A 26,087-nucleotide genomic window follows, 5' to 3' on the forward strand; every position below is an offset into this window, starting at 1 on the left:
TACAAATTTGATAATATTCTGACCTGAATAATATTATCAATCAGGCTGTTGGTTTGGTCTGGGAATAGGTGGACTGGACGAGCTGGACTAAACCAACTTGGTTTGGTCCATAAACAGAGGGACAAACATTTGAGTTATTGTTAATACAACATACATTTGCAAGTAAACAAAAGGTTGTAATAGAAAATGATAAAACTTATATAAATTTGTCATAGGTTGAACTTGACCAGATTTTTTTGAGTTGGAAAAATGGGAGAGCAAAAGCTTGTATGCTCCTTCACCTAGATGCTACATTTGCTCCATTGTTCAAATACCTCTGCCCTTGCACCAATTTATGTTGAAATACCAGTACAAGCTAGAGTTTTGTATTTGAAACTTGACAAAATGTAAAAAAAACTTCAGGAGGATTAAAATTTTTGCAAGATGCTCTATATGTACAGTACAGACCAAAAGTTTGGACACAACTTCTAATTGAATTCAATTAGAAGGTGTGTCCAAACCTATGGTCTTTACTCAGTACAGACCAAACTTTTGGTCTGTACTGTATGTCTGACTTTTCATGCATTGCTCCACTTTAGAAATGCATGTCCAAAATAAAGAAAAATGTAAAATTAGTATAATGTGATAATATTTACATTTTGAAAAACTGCTACATTCATAGAATAAAAAACAATCTAATTCTTTGGAAGTGGATCATGCAATAATGAGGGATATCTTTAAACTTTATCATAGAATTTTGTAGAGAGTTGTAGACTGAAAGACTAATCCTGGTGTTAAGCTCTTTATGTTCCAACAAAGATGCTAGTTTTATAAATAACAGACTATGGGAGAGATGGCTTCCTCTGTTTAATATTCGGTTTTCCTGCAGCTAATTCCAGTTGTCATAGCAACACATCCTGCTTCATGGTTTGAGTAGTTCAGGAGCAGATCATCTGTAAAAAATAGATGTGATAAACAGTGTTTAAAGAAATGTAGACACGCTTTATACTTCAAAACAATCAGAAATTATAACATGTGAGCCGACAAGCCAAACAGTTAAAAGCTGAGTAAGACTGCTTGTCAGTAAAAATGATCAGATCTTGTAAAATGCATCTTAGTCATAGACTCAGACCTCAGTGTGTTCTATCCAACTGTTTACAGCCCCTGGTGTCATGTCTTGCATAAAGGTAATCAGAACATACATAGACTTTCATCCTAGGAGACCTAAAATGTGTGTAGATTTAAGGTATACTAGAAACTTTGGCCTGTCACTTTGGATAATATGAGTTACAATAACATGTAATTTCACTTTGAAATTAATAAAGTATTTTTGAATTTGATTTTAAAACACCTTTCCTACATTCTGGTGAAGCATGTGGCATTTGAATTAGTTATGGATTACTCTAAAGGGAAAAATAAATATTTTTCTTCTGTATTGTAATTTATGTTGTAACTCCACAGTTGTTTCCTGCCTGAGCAAGAGGCTGTTAGCTGCCATTCATTCCTGCATGTTATGAGAAACAGCTTCCACTAAACTAGGATAATTCATTGCTGCTTACAATGTTGTATTCTATGCTTCTCTGAAATTATGACTGAAGATAACAGTTTATTTAATAGATGAAGACAATAAGGACTTTCAAGGTTCTGTATAAAGGTTCAGAAAGTTTCCTGGCCTGTCAAATATACAGTGCATGAGGATAGTGTTCACAGCAATTCACTTTTTCCACATTTGATTACAGCCTGATCCTCAAACTTCTATATGCTGGTCTTTTGCAGAATTATTAAAAATAGAAAACAAAACAAAAAAATCTCATTTGCATAAGTATTCACATTATTCTGAAGGAGCATTTGTGTGTACACTGTTAGCCTTTGCTGTATTTTCTACAGCTAAATACCGCAAAATGCCCAGTAAAACTAACATAAAACATCTTTACAATTAGTTACTGTAATTTGCATTGCATTATGGGTAAAGGACATTGTATTACAGTAACTTACTGTATGTTTTGAAGTTGCAGTAAGTTACTGTTTACACATTGCAGTAGTGGTACTGTACTTAGAATGTCTTGTACTGTTAGCCTTTGCTGTATTTTTTACAGCTAAATACCGCAAAATACCCAGTAAACTAACATAAAACATCTTTACAATTAGTTACTGTAATTTGCATTGCCTTATAGTATTACATTAACTTACTGTATGTTTTGAAGTTGTAATTTACTGTTTACACATTGCAGTAGTGGTACTGCACTTATAATGTCTTTGCGCTGGCCATGTAAGAATTCTATTTGATTTCCAACGGTCATCATAGATGTTTCATCGTGGTTCCCTGTTTCTGTATTTTTACTCCTTTAGTGGTTAACATATTTTTAAGGCAGAAAGAGAGTGTGTACTTTTGTTTTTTTCACATCCTAGCTAACATTAATATGCAGTTTATCTGGCTACGTCATCAAGGGTGGCTTCGCTTCCAACGTTTTTCTGATGACGTTTGTTTTAAACTCCGAAGCTTTTTCCGTCCAAGTGCAAGTGCAGCTCTGTCGCCGTGCTGTGGGCTCACACTGCTTCAGCTCTTCGCAATACAGGTAAAAAAACACTTCTTAGAAAACTGTTTGAAGCCAAAACTTAATCTGGATATGTACATTTTAGATGGAGCTAACGTAACTTATAGCATCATGCTGTAATGCTATAACTTAGCATGAGGTGAAAGATAGAAAAATATGATGGTGTTATTTTTTGAGCTGGTTCGGAATTAACGTTAGCTAAGGTGCTAATTTTACCGAAGGTTTTAGCTTGACTTTTGCCGCTAAATCTTCCTCGAACGACTAGCTTTGGGTTGAGATAAGCTCAGTGCTGAGTGTCTGTTAGCATTGTTGTTACATCCTTTGTCGAACAATATAACGTTAACTGATAATTGATCCCCCCCCCCTTTTTTTTAAATAACTAATAACTAATTATCTAATTATTTTATTAGATAATAAAATAATCTAATAACTGTTCATTTGTTTAAACCATGACCTTGCAAATGTTAAGAGTGCAGATTAGCTAGGTCAACAAGGATGAATTCTAATTTGTTCTTTTTTTTCTTTTTGTCAGATGACTTTTTTTTTAACTCCCAAGCTTTTTCCCTCCAAGTGGCTGTGCAGTTCTGTCCTGCTGAGTGCTAACATAGTTTCAACTCTTGAAAAGACAAGACAACAGGTAAAAAGACAGCTCTTCAAACATATTTGAAGCCACAAAATAGTCTGGAAATGTAGAGGAGCAGCTAACCTAATCTATAACTTTGAGCTTGCTACAGCTAGTTAGCCTGCTAAAGTAGCATTACATCTCCAACATAGTATATAAGAGTCTGTAAATGAGGACAAAGGTGGAAAACATTCAAGTGGTTTCTGTTATTTTTTGAGTTGGTTCAGCAGGTGGACAAAAAAGTTAATTTCCAACCCTGGTTACATATAAGGACTGTTCACCTGTTTAAACCATGCACTTACAAATTTAAAGTTAAGTCAGTACTAACAGGTGCAACTATGTACAGGTGTAAATTCTGCAGCCTTTGTACTTCATAATTTAGAGAATTTTGTAGTCATGTGAAGAAACATCAACACACAGCTAATTATTGGTTTCGTTGTGGAATACAGCAATGTCCTACTTCCGTCAGAGAAAAAGAAAACATTTCAAAGAAAAAGACTCAATCTTCATCTTGGTTGATGTAATTTTATATCGACTCTTAACTTAAAACACACATCTTAAATCAGAATTGTTCAATTAATTTGTTAAAGGTATCAATTCACCCAAATTACAGACATTTCGTTAACCCATATTGTACTTAGCCATTCAGATACTGTATTTGTGGAATGTAATGCTTTAAAAAAATCAGTTTAGCCTCACAAACTGTCATTCACATCCGCTGTTTCAGAGTGGTAGCAGGATGTAGGGGTAAAGTTTAGTCTAGTCTCCGGGTGAGGTTCTCAAAACCTGTTGTAATCTGGGTGAACTGGCCCTTTAAATATAAATTACTACCAGTAATTCATATTTAAGAGTTTTCCTTTTATGTTTCAAAGGTATCTTCCACCAAGATGTCTGTTGAGATGGAAATGACCTTACCTACAACACCAAGGGTAATCATGCTTGGTAAGAGGAATATTTTCTATCACTATAATTTTTTTTAGCAATCTATGTAATAGTTATGGTAGTCTGTACTTTTACTCACTAGCGTTAGCCTGACAAGGGTTTGTCTATTTTAGGAAATAGCTTGATGTCTGCAACCTGGTGGATGGTCAGTATGGAGGAGAAGGTATTTTTCAAGCCTGAGCAACTACATAACTTTACCAGCGTCCTTGCTGTCTTTTTGGGTCATATTATGACTTCAATCTGGAGTATCAGGAGTCAGCATCCACCACACTGGAGATGATACAACGGTAAGTACTTTACACCAAACCATTTATGAATTAAATTTAATGACAGTTTGACTGATGATGAAGAACCATAGCTGATTGCTGTATTGCATGTCTTAATTTTAAAAATACAATTAATATATTTTATTTCTGTTAAAAGATTCTTTGTGAGGATCAATCCAGATGTTGGTACCAAATGCACAGCCAAAGTCAGTACAAGCCGCAAGACGGGAAGTCTTGTCAAGAGGAAAGTAGTCAGTGTCAACTCCCGGATCACCACCTTCCTCAAACGACTCGCTGAATTTGAATAGAGGACTTCCAACTAGGTAAGCATTTTACCAAATGTTTATTATTTTATTGTCCACCAACAAAATGACTAAAAAGATTGTTATGACATGTTGTATTTCATCGTCTCCTTGGGGACATTTGCAGGGTCTCAATACAGTACGCAATCGTTTGAATTAGTGAAGACTGACTGACTGCTTTTGCCATAAACAATCCAAAAACCTGAAGTGAAGCCAGTCCTGCTCATTCTTTATGCAGCTTCTATTATCACTTCAGTGTAATTGATTTTTTAAACAAATTATCAACTTAATGCTGCTTTATGCCAATGGTTTTATGCATTTGGACATTGTCACTTCAGCTTAATTTGTCAGCCTTCCTGTCGATTTGAAAATGTAGATAACTTCCTGACCATCTCATGACCTCCCACATCGTCTTATTCTTTACAGTTCAGCTTCCACAAGATGGATCTCACTGATTTTGTTTGACGAATGGAATAAAAGTTCTTCTGATGTAGGAAATGCATCTGATATAACAATATTTATTGATATGAATGTCTACCATACAGTACATTATCACACTTGCACTGTTTTTGTGATGTATTGTGTAACAGAGCACATTTAAGCTACTGTTAACTGTTTTCTGACAATGCAGCCTCTACTGGTTTTTGACTGTTCACCATTTGAATGATATACGTGTTCATGTTGGTGCATACCTGATATGGTACATAAAATTTGTAGTGCCCAGTTTTTTTAGTTGTTCTTTTGTTGTACAGTGTGGAACAAATAGAAAAGGTTATGTAAAGATTGTTACTGTTATTGGATCCAGATGCATTCAAGTGTCCATATTGAATGAAATACAGTTCATATTCAAATGAAGTTAAGTATATTCTATATATTTTTTTAAAGTCAGTCTTTAATAGTTTATGGCTGGTACTTGATGCACACGTTCATGTTGCTACATACATGTGCCATAAAAAATATTGACATGACCTGTAGTGTGTTCTATGGTTTTGTTGTTTTATAGCACATTATATTGTATTGTGACATTGTTCTTTATGACATTGTGAATATATAAATGGATTTTATTTCAACAAATCTGCTGAAAATAAATACCTGTTTTTATTCACAGTACTTGGACTAAAATTTCTTTTATGAAATTTTTCGGTTTATGGTAAAATATTCTTGTATTAAAAAATGTAAACTTTAATTTACAGTAAAACTGACATTATGTTGTGAAACAAGTTTACAGTAGACCAGCTTTACTATAAAATACATTTACAGTTTTATGCTATAAACTACATTTACAGTAAAGCAGTTATAACTGCAAATCACACTCACAGTAAAAATTAACTGTGAAATATCATGACAGTAAAGGTACTGTAGAATGTCAATTACAGTAACTTACAGGCAACACTGTTGCCAGTAAGTTGCCAGTAAGTTACTGTAGAATGGCAATTACAGTAACTTACTGGCAACACTGTTGCCAGTAAGTTGCCAGTAAGTTACTGTAGAATGGCAATTACAGTAACTTACTGGCAACACTGTTGCCAGCAAGATACTGTAGAATGGCAATTACAGTAACTTACTGGCAACAGTGTTGCCAGTAAGGTACTGTAATTGCCATTCTACAGTAACTTACTGGCAACAGTGTTGCCAGTAAGTTACTGTAATTGCCATTCTACAGTAACTTACTGGCAACACTGTTGCCAGCAAGATACTGTAGAATGGCAATTACAGTACCTTACTGGCAACAGTGTTGCCAGTAAGGTACTGTAAAATTACAATAAAAAGTCTAACAGTGTAGACCTTTAAAGAAAAAGATTAATTTAAAACAATTTGGAAAAATGTTGAGACTTAACAAAATATGGAAAAAGTGAAGCATTGTGAATTACAGATGCACTGTGTACTGCTTTAAATATTCAAAGTTTCATGTTGGCCATCCTATTCTAAAACCTAAGACCGGCACTTACATTTAGGTCTTCTTGGCAGAAAAGACTCAGTCTCATATTAGTTGCTTTTATCAGACAGTGATATAACGGGGGATTTGTTTCTTTTGCAGTCATGGATAAAATTAAGCAATCAATCAATATGAGGTCTGGACTTTGGATGAGCCATTCCATCGCCTTTATTCTTTTCTTACACAGCAATTTGGCAGTAGACCTACTGGTTTGTTAGAGATCATCATCCTACTAATGGCTTTTTTCTTCTTTTTATGTTGAACTATGCAGATGTTTGAATATGAATGTGTCGCTCCATTGTCTCCACATACCATGGTACATTGAGATTTTGTACCAACTGTGTTCTCCTTCATCTCTGCATCACTGTGCACTCTGGGCATCTTCATATAGAGTACAATTCAGTCATTGATATGAGTTTATTTATAAAACTAGCTGGGGTATCTCACCTTCTTATCCATCCTGTCTTATCAAGGAAAGTGGAAATTACAGTCTTAGATCAATGGATGTTCTGCAATTTGTTGACCCCAAAGTGCGAATTAAACTGTGCAAGAAAATTTTCAGCACCTCATATCTGGAAAAACTTCCAATCTAAGCTTCAATTTCACACCTGTGTTACATTTCATGAGGTTAAAAATATCATTTTTACAGCATGCATTTTTTTCCTCTGAGCAAATTGTAATTAGTGCTGCAGTCTTTGCAAGGTCCCACTTGTAAAAGGGATGTCTGATCTCAATGGGACTAACCTGATTAAATGAAGCTTAAATACATATTCATGATGTCAAAATTACCAGCAATAAGGTTATGATAGATTCAAAGATAAATTTATGTTAAGCCTTTTGTTAATTCTGTCAGCTGCAAACTTTCTTATCTTTCACTAAACTCGTGGGTAGGAAATTTATTAAAAGCAACTAGCAGATAGAGCTGCAAAAACAAAGAGCATGCTGGTCAACATTAATGCCATTAATGCTGCCCCCACGTTCATCATTATCGTGGGGGGATTTTATTGAACAATCTAAAGCTCAATAAAATGCAAATCAAAATTACGGCTGTTCTCACATCAGAAGATTTATACCTTAAAGTAAATCAATCAATGGATTCACTGAGATATAAGGTTATGTTGAAAGAGTGTACAGTAATGGAATATGAAATAGGCAACTTTAAATTATGTCTGTGCTCCATACAGTTTGATATCAGGTGTTTTAATCAGCTCAGAAGGCTGAATGTGATGGGGGTTTGTTCATATTTAATTTGATTTAATGTAGAACCAGTCTATTTTTTACTCATTAGGGAAGAAATTTATTTCCTTCTCACATGTTCCTCAATAGGAAACAACAAGGGAAGCGCTGACAGCATTTAAGAGCCAATTATTTTCCAAGAAGACCATTTAATGAGGATATGGAGAGACTGTTTTTAATGTGTCTCCTTGGGTGTTTATTTTGATTCACCCTGGTGTTGAACTGGGGCATTTACAAGCACACAACCAATAACCTCAACAACCCCTCTCACAGAAAAATTTTCCCTTGCCTCTTGTGCTTTTTTACACTCACATTTTAATTCAATTCATTACTTTACGAGCCCTCACTACACTCAGCTGTCAGAGGAGACAAAAGCCTTACCAAATATGGAGGCATTTTTGTTCCCTTGGATCTGTGCTGCCCTCCCCTGGGGGTAATACACCCCCATCTTTCTCTGCACGCACATGCACCGACACCCTCCACCCCTTCATCCCCAACCCATTTAAAAGGGTGAAAAACGGGGCCACTTATTGTGTCACCTCTTCCATGGGAGGAAATGGCATTCTGGAAGAATAAAACTGAATGCACCCACAGCTTTTGAAAAAGGTAGTTCTCAGTCAAAGGCAATGGTTACACTAAAATATTTAGAACAGATTAATTAATATTTGAAGTAAACAAGAGAATGGATGGTGGATGAATTTATTTAAATGTATTTTTTTTTTGTGGTGGGAGGGGAGAGATTCTAAATCCTTTAGTCTATTGTGTTTTTTTTAATAAACTGTACAAAGAAGTTTTAATCACATGCTGACATCCATTATCTGTTTGGTGCCAGAAAGGATGAGTTTTTTTATACACAAATGTACCTTCAGGGATTTGCTAGAGTTGATTAATATTTTAATATATTATTTGACTACTGTCTATCAAACAAAAGCTGCAGTCTCTTTTATTGTCACTGTGTTGATTTACATCTGCAAATGCTGATAATGTGCACAGTCTAGTTCTAGTTTCTTGTTTAAATCTGTGTACACCTCTGGTTCACATACAATTTTATGAAAAAAGTATATTTACAATGGTTAACGGCGGTTAAAATAAATTGAGTCAGAAGGGAAAGTAATTTCAGTCAGTGTTATTATCATATTGACCTGTTTTATGTTCTGCTCATCAAAACACTAGGGCTACACGTAACATAATATACAGTTATATTGAGTGAATCAGAATATGCTTTCTGATAAGGTTCATTAGTCAGATTACCAATACATTTTGAAAATAACCACCTGCATTGTTGCAAAGGAAATGTAGTGTACAAATACAATTGTTTGAGCAGAAAAACACATTTTTTACTGGTCAGATGTAGTATTACACTCTTGAATGTTGTGTTTTTATTAGCTGTCAGTGTGAAATTATCTATAACATGTGTTTCACTTAGAAGATTAAATTAATTAAACAAATGAACTTTTCAAAAACATTCCAATGTTTTGACTTTTTATGGTGATGATAGCCATCAATTGTCTCTCCCAAAAATCTGGTTTCATGCACAATTTCAAATTCATCACAAGACTGATGTTTAATTTACTGTTTAGTAGTTTAGATGCCATCCATCAGTTATTGTACACTCAGGGGTTGGGTCTTTATTTGTTTCGATTAAACCATTACTTAAATAATTTCAAGTTTCTTCAAACATAATGTTTAATATAAATGACACATAATATGAAAAGTGTAGGACCAAGCATAGGACCTTTTACGCCAAAGGTAATATTCACCAATATTAGCAGTTGACAACATTGTTGCGCTTCAGATATTGTACGACTGTTATTCAGTTTTAATTTTCAATTTAAAACATATACATCACCAATTTGACACTTTCAGTTTAACTTGACCTTTGTGATTTACATATTTATTCAGCTAAGTTACATCAGTATTTGGACTGTTCATTATAGTGACAAACTGAAAAGTCAGAGGAGATTAATGTATTTATATAATGATATAATTAATATGACAGAGAGCTTAAAATGAACAGCCTGAAAGTAAAATTTTTTATTTTATTTTATTTTTCATTACAAGAAGCTTTCCTAACAGTCCTGTCAATCAGAGTTATTCTGTTCTTTCATATGTTATTTTTCTGCTGCTACACTGCTACCAATTACCCAGCATGAGTGATGGGCGGCAGTCCAGGGAGCACAGGCATACAGCAGGTCACCAGTGCTGGGTTCTCAATTAACACACACAACCACATCTGGGATCAGGCACGGTCCTTATCTCGTATTTATAGAATAACACAGAGGCAAGCACAGTGCATTGTCAAGAGGCAAGACCCTCAAGGTCAGCTGTTGCTACTGCCTGATGTTTGTTGCAGAGCACAAAGACAATGAGAAGAAGAGAAAAAGAAAACTTGAAAAGTAAGTAGAGGGAATGTTCAGCAGAGAGAGTCTGCTTGTCTGATTGTTAGCTTTCTTTATTTAGCCAGAAAGCCAACTTGTTTTTATTCATTTAAACGTGCTGAGCTTTAAATATGTTCTCTTGATAGAGTGCTGGTCATTTTGTCTCTTTTTCATTCTTTAGTCTCGTATTTTTGACTGTTTCTTCCTTGACTTTTACAGGTACAAATATACATCCCATGAGTACAGGACATTTCTTACTGTTTATGTATCAGTCTACTATAAAGAAACATGGTGTTACAATAATAAATGTAGGCCTGGTTTGTTCCCAGTTCATAATCTTCCATTTTTCATTGGTTAGTTAGCTTACTTTACTTTGTAGTGCTCCAACCAATTTGAGTAAACAACCAGTATTGTTTTTAGTGTTTGAAGGAATATGATACTTTATCTTATGAGCAATCCTCTCCTCCTCACAGGATTCAACATAATGAGCTTCTGCCTTTAAAAAATTACAAATGATAACTCATATGCTAATGGCCAAGGCATTTTTGTCTTGCTTCATTATGGAGATTTAATGCAGACAGAGGAGCTTTCAAATCACTTTTTAGGACAACTGAAGCGCAATCAAAGCTTGCATTAGGAGGGTTCATGAGGTGACTCTTTGTGGGATTCAATTTGCATCTTAAATCTAACAACTGTAAATGCACAAAACACACAGCGTGCATGCAGATTGGTCTAATTAGAGTGTATCCTGTCCTCCTGAGCGTCCGCATATTTTAACGGTGCGTGCACTTGTCAGAAATAGCTCCACAACATATGATAATGTGTGACGATGAAACCAGTATGAAAAACAAGGTCATGCCCTACATTTTACTCATGAAGGTAGAGTACAGTGTGATTCTCAGTACAGAGCAACTAATAAACAATCCATTACACAACGAACAGCAACCAGAGGCTCATAGCTACCATGGTATACACTCATATTTGATGCGGGTGCATGGAGACACCCAGTTATAACAGCAACCTCTGCTAAAAAGGTCAGTGGGAACATCGGTCAGGGCTGTTTTATTAAACACAGAAAGGCTTAACAATGACACAAAACCACAGTAACTCAAATGTAAAATTAATTTTTGTTACTGTCACTTTTAGCTATAAAACACTTACAGAAAAAGGTAATTACAAATCAATAATTACCCATAGTATCACTACATGCCATGTTTTATATCCTCTTACTACAAATCAGGATGCAAACTCTGATGATAAATGTTTAGCCTTTCACAACATTTGACGTACACTTCTTGATTGGCATTTACTAATAACAAATTTGAAGGTGAAAACAATCTACTTGATTAAAGAGAAGACTGAAAATGGAAGTATAATGATCTTTTACTTTGTGGGACACAAAATATGTAGAAAATCTATTCAATCTTTAACTCCTGTTGGCAGGTCTGACTTTTCAAAAACAAGACAAAGCATTTTCTTGATGAAATGCATCAGGAGGGGAATTATTTTAATTCACACAAACAAAAACCTGGACAAATGATTAAAATCGTAATAAATTAGGGTGTGTCCAGAAAGGAGACTTAACTAGAACTTGCTTTGCCGTAGTTCTTTGTGTTTCTACCATTAGAAACCAGTTCTTGTACAAATAAACAGTCTTTTTTTTTTCTGGCATCTGTTCTGTGCTGGAGAGACAAACTGCTTTCACCTGGAGCTACAGACTCTATGGAGGAAAACAGCCAATCAAAAAAGTGTGACTCAAATGTGTCTGAAACTCTGAAGTTAGTTGTGTTCTGTTTAATTTAGGATGAAAAACTGTAAGTAACTGTAATTGTAAAAGAGCAGTTTTAACTATTAGGAAAAAAAGTATCATTGGAATAATATGAACTACAGTTTCTTCCCACTATTTGTTTTGACAGGGTTTAAATAGATGAATCCACTGCATTCAGCTGTGCTCAAACCCAATATTTACTTCTGAATCCATGAACGCCATGCAGACTAGGTTCTTAAACATTTTTATTTCCAATCACATCAGAGAAAATTAGTGTTTTTAACTTGTCCTGTTTTGTAGGCTGCTGGTACTGCAGGTGATATTTGGCCAAATGCTTGCAGGGATAATGCAATAAATAATATGATTTTTGCAACAACAATAAAAAGCTGTCTCCATTCACCACAGTCATTGTCATTCATGGAATGAAACAGATGGATTTAAAATTTAATTGGAAGTGATGTTTATAGATGTATGACGTGTCTCTTAGGTCATGGAAAGCTAAACTGGTTCCAGACAAGAACTGGAAATATAGAGAACGAACTCTGAACTTTGAGTTGAAGAAGCTGAGTTTAAAGTTTCAGAAAGGCTCACGTCATTAAATTCACTAATCTTAAAGAAGCTAAATTTAGAGTGTGTTCAGAGGCCTAACTAATTATCAGCACAATACTGATTTATATTTATTTACCATGGCAACGAGTACCAAAAGTCATTAAACAATAGAAGGAGCAGGTTCTCCGTCAGTCTTTTACAGAAGATTTGGTCATATAACTAGGCAGGAGTAGGAAGAGAGAGCAGATTCATGGTGACTTTGAATACATTGCTGCTCTAATTTAACACTTATCCATATTTACAATTTAAGCTAGACAATAGATGGTGTCTTGAATAAATTATTTTTCATTAAATGTAATGTAAAGCAAAAATGGGCCATTAACAAATATAGAAATGAAGTCTATGTACATGACACATAATTCACAATTTGAATGCAATTAATATTTGTTCTAAGCTTATACAAACATAAGGTCCATGGTGCATTGTTGTGCGTGGACGTTGTATGTAAATAGCAGAGTCTATTGTCACATTTACATCGTCTCACATTTAGAAGATTGGCAAAATTAGTTCAAAGAATGATTATTCCCAGTCATAACGAATTCTTTAATGATTTATGATAGTTGGAAATATATCAGGTGTACCTTATGGGTTTGTGTTTAAACCTAAGTGTCCTGGAATTTCCTTTGTTGTGTTTTGTAGTGAGGACAAACGAACAGCTTCATCCCAGATTTATTCATTATGCTTTGTGACCTACTGTTACATTTGCATCTTGTGCTTCTGTGTTATTCCATCAAAAAGCATCAATAAATCTGTGTGGGTTCAGTAAACAGTGCAAAACTTTGATTATTGTTATATGGAACACCTGGGGACTCAGGAAGCTCCTCAGTTATTAAAAAACTTCGCTACAAACTAACCTCTTACTCTCACACACACCTGCTGACACTTTGTTTTATTTATTTTGCTCTCAAATTACTCTTACATATACATTCCCTACTCAGGCAGACAAATGATTTAGCTGACTTTTACATCTCATATTAGGAACTTTGACTTATGCATTATTTTGTTCTTACATTTCAGCAAGGTCAAGCCGGGTACACCCTGGACAGGTTCTAACCTGGAGAGTCCTTAGATGAAAATGGAGAACTCCATGCAGAAATATGTTGGTAACACAGGAAAAGAGGTGACTTTGAATGTGATCTTCAGAAAATTGCATTTGTTGCTACCCTGCAGAGGGTTACTTTTCTCAGTAATATGCTTAATGCTTCAGCTCACCCCCATTGAAAATCCGAGCCATAAATACACAATCACAGACAATTCAACAATCCTGAACTCACATCAATAAACAAAAACCTGAAAGAGAGCCAGCAGGTCCATTGTGTGAGATTTGATCATCTCTGCTGCTTCTGTGACCCAAACCATTCCGTTTCCTAATGAAAAGTGCATTTGGACACGGAGGAATTCTGCCTCCCTGTCCCATGTTAGACTCTAAGCTAGCACTCTACACGAGGGAGTAAAGAAATACTTGTTCTCAGATAAAATGAAAATGACCACGGCAATGCATCACATTAGATATTCACAGCAACCATTAGCAGGCAGGTTGAAGAGAGTCTCAGCTGAAATTAGACCCCAGTAAAAAGGCTGGACAGAGGAAATCTCCAGAGGTCTGGAAGTGAGTTCATGCCAGCAGGGATTCATAGAAATTGCCTCCATTCCATGCTGATCAGAAATAAGAAAAAAATAATACAATTTAAATTTCATATTGTGCCATGGTGCTACAGCTCTGGTGAAAACCTCCTTGATCACATGCTACTTTTTTCTGCTTCAAGGCCTAATATATATATGGCTGCTTCAACAGTAATAGACTCATGGGAAATAAACTCTGTGACTCCATCGCTGTTTCTGCTTCACCGATGGCAGTTTGTTGGAATTACTCTCAATTTTGAAAGAAGGTCATTATAGCCTGCTCTTTTGGGGGAATGCTGGAACATCTGTGGTTTTATTTTCTGGGTATTTTCTTTGCCATGTGCCACATTTAGAGAAATCAGGAGTCCCATTATATGGTAACTGTACACTGTTGACTTCACTAATCTGTTGTAAACCTCAACATTGCTGGAACTTGTCGGTAAACAAACGCACAAATAACTTTTTAGTAATGTCCTTTGAAACAATTTCAGTTACTTTGTTTTGATCAGTCAGCCAATCGTAGCCTCATACTGCATAATTTCCGTCTGCATCCTGTGGCTTAAATGGAAGCCAATTTAAAATGTGTTTATGAGCTACATCTGTTGCAGTTTAGACATTAGAGCTGACTAACATTTGCAGTGACCAGAACATCATAGGCTGCTGATATTTATATTTCAGTGAAACTGAAAAATTTAAAGTGATTTACCTAAATCGTAATATGGAAAAGTGATTCGTAAACAAATCAACAGGAAAACCCGTAAATGAAAAATCTAAATACTCATCTTAATCAAACTAAATGTACTAATGATTTAATGAAAAAGACAACCAAACAAGCAAACCTAACCAAAGCTGCTACATTAAAAATCTGAGTAAAATCGATTCAAATCTTAGATTCTTTAAGAGCTTAAATTAAAAGATTAGTACTAACATGAGGGAAGGGAATAAAGGAGAAAACTGGAATTCAAATCTCAATTTGACTTTTTCAAGTATTTTCAAACTATTATTTTATGAACAAATTTCAGTGATAAACAGCCATTGTGAATAATAATCAGAGCAGCAGTGTAATGCTGGCCAAAACTGCTAAGATAAAAATACTTTTGGACAATAGAATCTATTGTTTAAACTTCTAATTGAAATATATACAGTAGAGACCAAAAGTTTATCTTGTTAATGTGTGAACAAAAGTTTTGGACACACCTTCTCATTGAATTCAATTAGAAAGTGTGTCCAAACGTTTGGTCTGTACTGTATGTGTGTATTGTACAGGGAAAGAAATCCCTGTTGAGCAGGGATTTATTTTATTTCCCTGCTCAACAGTAAACTTGGCATGCAATATTTTAATTTCACAAATTGTCATATTTCTTGCAGGAAGAAGATGTGCAAAATATTGTGGCATCAAAATTTCAAAAGTGTTTGTACAAAATGCATTCAGGATGCATTTGTTTTTTAAATAAAATATGTTTTCATTATCATCAATAAGAGTAGTATTTGGGTTACTCTTTCCTTAAAAACACTTGATGTATTTTGCCAAGTTTAATAAGTAAGTTAAAAAGCAGACTTGGGTGTACCAAGGTCTGCTTTTTAATAAAAGTAACTAGACAGATGTGGTCATAGTTAAAGAGAAAGCAAAAAATTGTAGTTATGAGAAGAGAAATACTTTGCGTTGTACTTAATAGTTTCCACTGTAACAAGATTTGAATTTGTTAGCAATAACGTTGCCCTGTGCTGGTTGCTAAATTAATATCTTTGTTGATGCTGTATTTATGACATAGCTTACATAGATAAAACCTTTGAAGGAAATGAACCAATTTGGTTTACATTAACATGTCAAGAAAGAACAAATTGAAATTATTTGGAGGAATGCAGTTATTGTAGGTGAAAGGTCAAATTTGACATGTTCTGTGCATTTCATTTCATTATTATTATCTTGTTAATGTGTGAACAAAAATTGATTTCACAGGAGCCACTGAAGCTGGTTTTGAATACATAATTTTAAGTTTCATTAACAGCAGTTCAAATGCTTAATGTTATGCTTCACATTTTCACTAAGGATTACTTCAGTATTGTAGTTTAAATTCTTCAGCTCTTTTTATTGTGTGATAATAATTACTATTTTTGTTGTTTCAAAAATAGCTGCATTTCCCCACACTTTCCACAATCAGCTTAAACTTTTTAGTAGCCAATCATCTTTTTTCTTGGCCAACTTATTGATCATTGAACTCACATTTCTCCAACTATCTCACCTTTTGGGGTGCATTATGAGTTCAAATCGATATGCCTTCACTCGACTTTAAAAGGTTGATGATGCTGAAACACAATTAATTCATCAATAAAACATTCAGGTTCAGTCTATAGTAAACAGAAGAATGAACACTCAGGTACATGCATTGATTGGCCTACAAGCACACACACTGAGTACAAGCACCCAATCTGCCTTTGCTTGAATAATACATCAAAGGTCATAATACATCAAAGGTCAATAATAATAAGATAAATCAATGAAGATTTTATTGGACCAATTGAACTTGTTACATCTTTTTATTTAGAATATTATTTCTCCATTTTATCATTTACCTTATTATTTTTAATGAATTGTTCTTTTCTAACACCAACATATTTTCACTTTGTTTTTCAATTATAGAAAAAAACAATGACTTTATTCCAATGTTGTCTCAATATGTTGTCACGCCAATGTTCAAATATCACCCAGTTTAAACTAAAGGTAGAAAAGCAGTTGTCAAAAGCCACATATTCCTGACAACACATGAGTTCCTCAGGGATGTGTTTGGTGCACTTCTGTACTCTCTGTGTATACCCACAACTTTGTGGCCACTCATGGTTCTAACACTATTGTTAAGTGATGCTGGACATATTTACAAGCCAAAATGACATAGAATGCATGGATTAGGTAAAGAGCCTGGTAACATGATATCAGGAGAAAATGCCTCCAGCTGAACATCTGGAGAATTAAACGGTAAGCAACAGCAAGACTGAAAGCTTCTAAACATCAGTCGTTCTCCACTGGAAAAGTGAGGAGTTAGAGCAAGCTTTTGTAACTTAATTACTATCTTTGTCTTGTTTTAATCCCTTAACTGTCACCCCCCAAATGCTTACTTGTCAGTCAAAGGGTCCATGAGGACAGTGATGACCTCATGATAGTTAATTAAATACTTTTACATTTAGACATTTAACAATTAGTAATTAGTGTTTATTCAATATGGTTTTAGGAACATTATACAGTTTTTAATGTGTAAAACATACTACATTGAAAAACTTGCATGTTAAATAATATTAAATGGAGACAATTTTAGTGAATATGTCTGAATACTGAAAAACAAAAGTTTTGCTTTCTAGTCTGAAATGATGTGGAAAGGAAGCACATCTTTCTTCTCTTTGAGAACAAAAATCTCATGTATGGGAGGTCTTTAAATCTTGATGCAGGGAGAGTACATTCTGAGAGGTTTTAGCCCTCTTAAGACACCCCATGGTGGGAGGTTTCTCTCAATCTTCTCTCTCTCCACAGGGTAGGAGGAGTGTGTACGGATGCATATCTGTGTGTTGTTTGTGTGTAGGTTGAAGTCTGCGTTAGAGGAGGGTGGTAGTGTCTCTTCACTCTCTTAGATCCTTCCAAGGATTAAGAAAGAACCTCAGTGATTTCATTTTTCAACAGAAAGAGGCCACACTGATCTCTTGAAACTTACTTTGGATTAAATGAAACTCTACTCATTTTATTTTTGTCTAAGAAAGTTCTCCAAGTTGTGTTCCACAGCAACAAGAAAGAAAAAAACATTGCTTGTATAAATGTTTTTCAGCCTGCAGAGCATTTTTTAAAACATTTGACATTTAGTGACCAGTGGGATTTTACTTTTAAGTATTTCAAATTGAAAAAAGGGTTTGTGAATGTAGGTGGGAGACTCTGCAATTAAATACCTTGATATGTTATAGGAAAACAAAGGTTCATTAAGGTGTAATTGAGTAGCCATGGTTCTCCCTAATGCAAGAAAACTACACCGAACAATAAACTCTAAATTAAAAATTACAGGGACTTTTCAGAGAGCAGCAGACACATGTGTCATTAAGGAAAAAAGTATTGTGAAAAAGAGAGGTTAAAGGTGAACACAGAACTGTTGCACCACCTTGAAAAGAGTGAAGCATGGTTTATATCTGTGCTAGTGTGATGAGCAGGACTAAACTACCATAGGATATCTCAGCTACAGAAGACTGAAGGATCAACAACAGCCTCCATTCCAGCTGATGAAATATTAGTATCGGGTTTTATTTTTCCTCTGAATGAAACTAAATGTGGTTTCAATATACAAATAACTTTAGAGTAATCAAGTGTTCAAGCAGCTACTATACATGCAGTGACAGTAGAAAGTTTATATAAACTTATCATGAATGTAATCAGCTTTTTGGTCTCTGAGGATACATTCAATTTGTCCTTTATTCAGGGCTTAAAAACATTCAGAAAAACAGAAATAAGTATTGTCTAAACAACAGTAGAATGTTTTCAAAGCTGTACATGCATGCATTTCAACTTATGTTTGATTTAGATGTCCCTTACGAATGTTTTTAATTTTTTTATCCAACTTTGCTGGAAAAAATGTCTGGAGATGGTGTCCTTACTGCTAGATTGACTTTATTTATTCAGCGTTGCATCTACTATTGCATCCTTTTTAAGCTAACAATGTGCAAATGACATACTTCTGACTGTAACCTCTCTTGGAAGTGATGATTGATGTCATTTAAACTGGTTGATATTCTGGCACTGATCCGGCTTTTAAACAACGTCCAAATATTATTTTATTTGGCTTCAATTCCAGAATTTTAGTGATAGTCTTTAGACATCCTCATACAACTTTTGATGTGTATGTTGTTTTTTTTATTTCCAGTTTTTGATAATAGTTTGATTTAAATGAAACTTAGATACAACTAGATTCTCCAGAAAGAAAGTCATCTCAAGCATGCATCACAACTAGTTTTGAAAAGGAGAAGACAAGGTTCTGGAATAGCCTCTAAAATATTCCACACCAAAATTCCCCACCAATAACTACCGTATACTGAAAATTTGCAGAGTGTTTTCAAAAGCATAGCAGTAACAGACAGATATGAGTTCTCCCCATTCTCTCAAGAGTAATGTTGAAATATCCAGCCAGACTTACTTTATGAGGAAAAATTGTCAGTTTGTTGCCAGCAGCCTAAGTCTGTGTAGCAGCATAACTACAGAACCAAAAAGGAAATTTTAAGCCTAGTCTTAAAAGTAAACAAAGTGAACTGTAGACCATCAACAAACCTGCAGTCTAACAGCAAAGTGCTCTGTTAGGGACATATATGGAACAATCAGATTTCTGATATGAGCTGGAGCGTGATGATTTTTAAGGTCAAAGAAGTGTATGGCATGATGGTTCCAGTGAAGAGTCCTATGAACTGGGTTACATGGAAGTAACACCCACACATCTCAACAAGCTGTTTCATAGCTGTTTACTGTGGAGTACATGCATAGAAGTTGCTAAGCATGAAACCATTAAAATATTCGCATAAAAACGATCCTGCACATTTAACTATCTCCTGCCTTCATCTTTCCAATATTCTGTGTACAATTCTAAATATATAGTAGTGCAGATCTTCTCACTTATTGTATTTTTGGGGGGGGAGGATCAGCCAAGGAAACAAGCAAAATAGTGAGCATAATAACCTCTGCCCAACTTTCAAAGTTGCCATAAAAGTTTCTGTCTTGTAGAGAATTTATCCCTCAGCCAGAACTTCCTGGCAGAGCACAGTGGGGTGTTTTGGGTGAGAAGGCTGAGCCTTTGTGCAGAGAGCTCAGGAGACCGGAGAGCATAACTCTTTTACAAGTTTGATTTATAATTGCGATTGAAAGCTGTGTTTACATCCGTTCTGCAGTCTCTACAGCAAACACTGCAGTTCACAACCTGCTAAAAGAGAAGCCAGAAAATTGAAGCTATTAAAAATGAATCTTTTTATGCTGAGTGAATGTGGAGGAAGGGCCGAAGGTTGGCATGGTCACAGAACATGGTGTTTGCATCTGGCTGTACAGCGGTGTGTACAGTAAGACTCTTACAGAAGGGTAAGGAAATGTTAAATCACTTCTGACAGCTGAGAAATTCCTCCCATCTCTGCTCTGAGACTGCTGTAAAAAGTTCAGAGACTCTCTTTGATGAGAGGCTGCAGGCTAATGAGTAATCACTTGGTGCAGACATGATTATTGTGCTCTGAGTGTTTTTAAATGCCTGCTTGTAAAACCCAACCATTACATATTTGTTCTCCAATTTTCACAGCTAAATAAAATAAACAAGCACTGTCAAATAAATGAAAGTCACTGCGTCTTTTCTGTTAGTGTACAAGGTGAATGAAGGCAGAATTTAGCTTCATTAATAATATTTTATTATTTACAAAGTCAAATACAGCTTAAATGCATCATGAACTGCTACTAAAACCACATCTTTGTGATTGCATCAAAAGCATAACATTAATAAATATGCAAATTCTTAATGTGAACATCTCCTAATGAAAGGTATAGCTAAAATTAGAGGCTGCATGTTGGTATGGCATGACATGGAGTTAGCATGTTCTCCCTGTGCATGCATGGGTTATCTCTGGGTACTCTGGCTTTCTCCCACTGTCCAAAAACATGACTGTCAGGTACTTTGCCTTTCACCCAATTACCACTGGAGATACGCACCATATGAGATATTATGAGATATTTTCCAGTTTTCTGTGTATAGAAAAGTTGGCATTCTCAGTGCTGCATTTTTTCTGATCTTTCTATTAGATTTTTCACGTTAAATGGAATAAACAGGATAAATTTGAACACTTTCTGCATTTTATTTAGAATAAACCATGAAGTGTTTGAGCATATCATGTACAAAGTTTTTTTTTTTTTTTTTTTTTTTTTTTTTTTTTAAAGCAGAAGGGTTTTTTTCAGTCTTAATTGAAAACCTCTGAAAGACTATTGTAATGAGATAAATTTCTCTCTAGTTGTGTGCTTTTATTTAAAACATCCCAACAGTAAACACCAACATAAGCCTAATTTAGAATTTCCTAAAACAACATGGATGTGTTTTAAATATCTAAAAGGGAATGAAAATAATGAATGCAAAGAGTGCCATCTAGTGTACCATCATATATTATTATTTGCCATTCATATGAGTATCAGTAATATATCTTGCATCTACCTAATCATCAATATTTATTTCAGAGCTGTCCTACTCATTATAATTATACAGTACATTGAAAAAGTAACATCACATCCATATTTTAATATTAGAACATATTTTCCTATGGTTTTCTCCCTAAGAATTATTGGTTGAACCTGAAACATTTTATTGGGAATAAAAACAATTTTGTAGACAAAATGCACAACTTTTGAATACGAGTAAGTGAACCATGCTTTGTGGTAAACGAACATTGTATTGATTTTAAATGTTAACACAATTAACATCTGAAAAAATATCTCCTGGTTTACCTCTATGTTAGAATAAAAAAAAGAATGTGCATCAGATTTGTCAATATGTAGTTCATGTCTGTTATATAACAAGTTTTACTTTTGGATAAATAAAGATTTTGTAACTTAAATTTAAAAGTAACTTATATTTCCCTTTGTTGCTCTGTTTAAAAATAATTCTAAGAAACTCATTGAGATCGCTTTCTTCTTCGTCTTCTTCTATCGAATTTATGGAAAAATAGTTTGTAAAAAGACCAAAATTAAGCAAAATGACAAAATAAGCCGCATTCTGTTGGTCAAACTTTAGTTTTTTTCCGCATTCACATGAGAAAAGAAGAGAAACCGTCATTGTTTATGGTATCCAGGATACAGAAACCATAGAAACGGGAGAGAAGGAGGAAGACTTCCTGATGTCTCTTTTTCTGTACTGCTACATATTTCCACAAGATGTCAGCAGAGATCCGCATCATCTTACTAACTAAAACCGGATTCTTTCCTGTGGAGTTATGAAGCTTCAATTGTGACCAGAACCTGCTGTACTTCTGTAATTCAGAACAAAGAACTATATTACAGACGATGTTTTTGTCTCAGTTAGCCTATATAAGAACACGGTCACTTTAACAAAAATAGACAAGTTTCCCTTCTCTCTCTCTCTCTCTCTCTCTCTCTCTCTCTCTATCTATCTATCTATCTATCTATCTATCTATCTATCTATCTATCTATCTATCTATCTATCTATCTATCTATCTATCCATCTATCCATCTATCCATCTATCTATCTATCTATCTATCTATCTATCTATCTATCTATCTATCTATCTATCTATCTATCTATCTATCTATCTATCTATCTATCTATCTATCTATTAAGGGCGTTTTGCAGGCTTAGGATCAAGCTGGCTCATGTTGGAATTAGTCAACATTCAGCATTAAATAGCTATATACTATTTTATAAGCATTTTGAGGACACAATTGAAACACCCTGAAACAAGAAGTGTTAAAGATTCCTTGCAGAGTCTCAGGTGTCAGTGGGGGAGAGATATGGTTCTCTCTGGACAGGTCAACAGTCCATCACAGGGCAGCATGGATGCACAGGAAAAACAACCACTCACACACACTTGAGGACCAAACAGTCATGAGTTTTGGCCTGTGGGAAGCGGCCAGAGGCAACCTACACATACACAGGAAAAACATGCAAACTACATGTAGAAACACCTCACTCTGAAATTTGAACCAAGGACTTTCTTGCTTGCATCTTATTTAAGATGTTTTAAATGATGTCACCAGAAAGACAAAAATATGGTTATGTGTGAATTCTAATATTTTAAAGACTAAAATAGAAAATACTTAAAATACATAAAGAACCTAATTACAAAACAGAAAATTCAAGCAGAAGGAAAACTTTTATGTGTGCCACCCTAAGCTTCTTGCTGGTTCCTTCTGGCCACTCCAATGGAGAGCTGGTCTAGCACACATTAAAATAAATAAATAAATAAATAAATAAATAAATAAATAAATAAATAAATAAATAAAAAAAATAAAAATTAAATTAAATTATATAAGCTCATTACAAACAGATGCACTGCACTGTATTCTATTTGTGTGTATTGTTGTGGTTTGCATGTAATTGGAAGAGTTAGATTTTTTTATACATTAATCTTTCTTTTTAAACTATTTAGGCAATAAATGTGGATCATTGTGTCAATTCTATTACTTCATTGTAAATTTCAGGTTTGAAACTTTTGCTCTAAGTCAGTGAGATCCCTCTTGTGCTTTTTGCCCCACATGTGAAAGTGGGTGTGTGATCCCCAGCGTGCTGCTGCCCTCATTGGCTGCCGGTGGAGCGGCGCTGCTGTGTGTATTTTGGACCGTTGGAGCAATACTGCGGTGTGCGAGTCTTAAACTACCATCAAAGTGAACGGAAAACAGCGAGATTAAAACCGGAAGTTGATCTTTATCAAAATAAGAGCACCATTAAAGCCTCTAACGAACATGCGAAGCGAAAACTTGCCGTCCTAACTTCGCTAACCGTTTGGAAATATCTCCAAATGCTACAAAAGTGAACGAAATGTTGTAAGTGTGGAGAGTTTTAGCTCTGTTTTTCATCCTTCTGCTGATCCAATATATTTTCCACGGAGTCTGTCTGCAAGCTGCCTTTATTGTGAAGGCTTCAAGCCTCAGTTCTGTAGATAACTACGTGTAACTTGATGTTGCAAACACTCCAGCAGGAGCGACTCTGGAGTGCACAAACTGGTTCGTTTGCCTGGCCGCCTGTGCTGCTGCTGGAACATCTACAGCTACAACGGAGGGAAACTGGAACACTGACGCGACTCTTCACTCATTTCGGAGGAATATCGCGGCTTTTGCACCTTTTCTGTAAGGCGTTCATACTTAAAGAGAAGAGCCAAGTCATTCGTCCATGGCCAGTCCGGTTGCAGACCTTGGACAGTCTCATCAGCATCACCCTGTGTCGGAGTCGGCCTCCGACTCTGCGTTTCTGGAGGCTCAGAAATGGATCGAGGTGAGTTCAAAAACTCGAAAGCTGAATCACCTCTTCAGAACCTGCTTCTTTTAAGCGCAGGTGTTTGTTGATATAGCGTGGCCTTTATGTAGCCTCCTGTTTAAAGTGCACTTTATTTTATTGTTTTTTCACCTGTTGAAATAAGAAATGCATTTCCAAAAGAAAAAAATACTACCGGTACATACATTGTAGCTGCATGCATCATCTGAATCCTAACTTTTACCCTTTAAACTTAACACCAATCGTAAACAGACAGTTTCAGTTATTTTGTCCAGGCCCTTCTCAAATTTGCAGAACGGGCTTGCTGTTGTACAGTGGCTGTTTAAAGTGACCTGGAGCGTGTTTAGCTGAAAACAATGAATGCATCATGTGGAATGGATTTTTGCCCCATTGCAGGCCCAGTCAACAATAATCACACACAAGCGAGGTTTTGTTCAGGGAGAATTTCAATCATGACACTTGTCAGCCTCCATTGCGTTTAAATTTGTCATCATTCTGCTTTCAGTTGTCCTCTTGTCAAATCACAGCTGACTGATAACTGCTTCATGATTTTCACTTTACTCATTTTTTGTATAATTAAAATGAAAACATTTTGATTTGGAATAGTGAAGATCTCCTTACCCTGTGGCATAAAACTTTTGACCATCTTGGACCTGATATTCTCTGTTCATGTGACCTTCAGGGTTGCCTGTTAGCTGCTGTCCAACATGGTGAGGCTGGAGTCTGTCTTGGGATGAAATACATTAACAGCAGGAAACTTCTGGAAGTGAAATGCTAGAAAAATACAAAAACGCCACTGAAACATCCTTTTTTAGCTATTAATGCACATGCCAAAGGGAAAATCTATGGCTTGTTGCTAGAATGCACTTTTCTTCTGATCATTTCTGCCTTTCTTAGAGGTCTGTTCAGCCAATTCTGATTTTAACAGATTCCAGTTATTTTAAAACATATAATCATGACGAATGATCTCCAAGTTTCTTAAAATATGTAATAGTTCTGAATCCAACAGAAAAAAAAAAAAAAAAATTACAAGCTTATCCCCAAATGCAGCAAAGCATATGTCCCATTCATTGCTGGCTGACTGGTGCATCTCTGTTCCATATTTCTAATTTTGATATTTTTATACACTCTCAACACACCATGTTATCTGCATTAAAAAGACACAGATAAAAGTGTGAGGCGCCTTTGCAGGCCTATTTAGTAGCTCCAAACTCCTCAGAGGACCATGTCACATCTTTAAAAAGCCACCACTGACCTAGAATTCATGAGGCTGAGAACAGATCAGTGGAAGTGAACTGAAACTGCTTTTTTGTTGTTCTCCTCTCAGCTTTCTCCCTTGGGATTGGACTTCATTATCCCCACACACCACTTGACAGTCACTTGCTCCTGACTGAACCTAAACACAAAGTTTCAGTCAACATCCAGTTATATCCAACTGCTGCATCAGGTATAATGTCAGCACCTGATGCAAGAGGTTATGCCAGCAGTTTCCCCAGTTTGACATTTATTGTCAAAGTCGAATCAAACAATAGAAAACAGTTGAGTCTGGCATGTTTGGATGTGTATCTTCTCAGCAGTTTGTTGAGGTTAAAGCTAACTGTCATTTTATGAAGGGTTTTTAGCTCACAATTTGAATTTTTGCTCACAAGATGCAGACTTGACTGAGGAAGACATGCATGATTACTTCCTAAAGCCATTTCGGAGCTAGTTCATGCCAAACATAGTTAGGCTGACTTCTTTTTCCCCCCTTTCATGGATCACCTTTTACTTATTTTGTTTTGGCAGGTGAGAATAATTTAAAACCTGCCATTCATCATCTAACCACACAGAGACCTCTGCATCTGCTTTCAAAGCCAGATTCATGCCTTGCTGTCTGCCTGTCCTG

General features: G+C 35.4%; 1 protein-coding gene and 1 long non-coding RNA gene across 9 annotated transcripts in view; one reads left to right on the forward strand and one right to left on the reverse strand.

The window, feature by feature from the left end:
* Window positions 1-862: 862 nt before the first annotated feature.
* On the reverse strand, window positions 863-19,425 carry LOC122836713. Its single transcript, XR_006371598.1, has 3 exons — window positions 19,379-19,425; window positions 16,460-16,523; window positions 863-932 (listed from the first exon to the last, which is right to left on the reverse strand). It is a non-coding gene; the product is annotated as an uncharacterized LOC122836713 (long non-coding RNA).
* Window positions 19,426-23,737: 4,312 nt separating this feature from the next.
* LOC122836714 (LIM and calponin homology domains-containing protein 1-like) overlaps window positions 23,738-26,087 on the forward strand; it is a 68,652-nt gene continuing 66,302 nt past the window's right edge. For 3 of the 8 annotated variants that reach the window (XM_044126494.1, XM_044126496.1, XM_044126490.1), the window contains exon 1: window positions 23,830-24,202. In XM_044126494.1, the coding sequence (XP_043982429.1) occupies window positions 24,101-24,202 (102 nt within the window). In that variant the 5' untranslated portion in view covers window positions 23,830-24,100. Of the gene's footprint in view, window positions 23,755-23,823; window positions 24,203-26,087 lie in introns of those variants that run through there. The other 5 variants (XM_044126489.1, XM_044126493.1, XM_044126491.1 and 2 more) reach the window with 5 other exon arrangements.

The sequence above is a fragment of the Gambusia affinis genome, linkage group LG09 (assembly GCF_019740435.1).
Source record: "Gambusia affinis linkage group LG09, SWU_Gaff_1.0, whole genome shotgun sequence".
In the NCBI taxonomy this organism is placed as follows: domain Eukaryota; kingdom Metazoa; phylum Chordata; class Actinopteri; order Cyprinodontiformes; family Poeciliidae; genus Gambusia; species Gambusia affinis.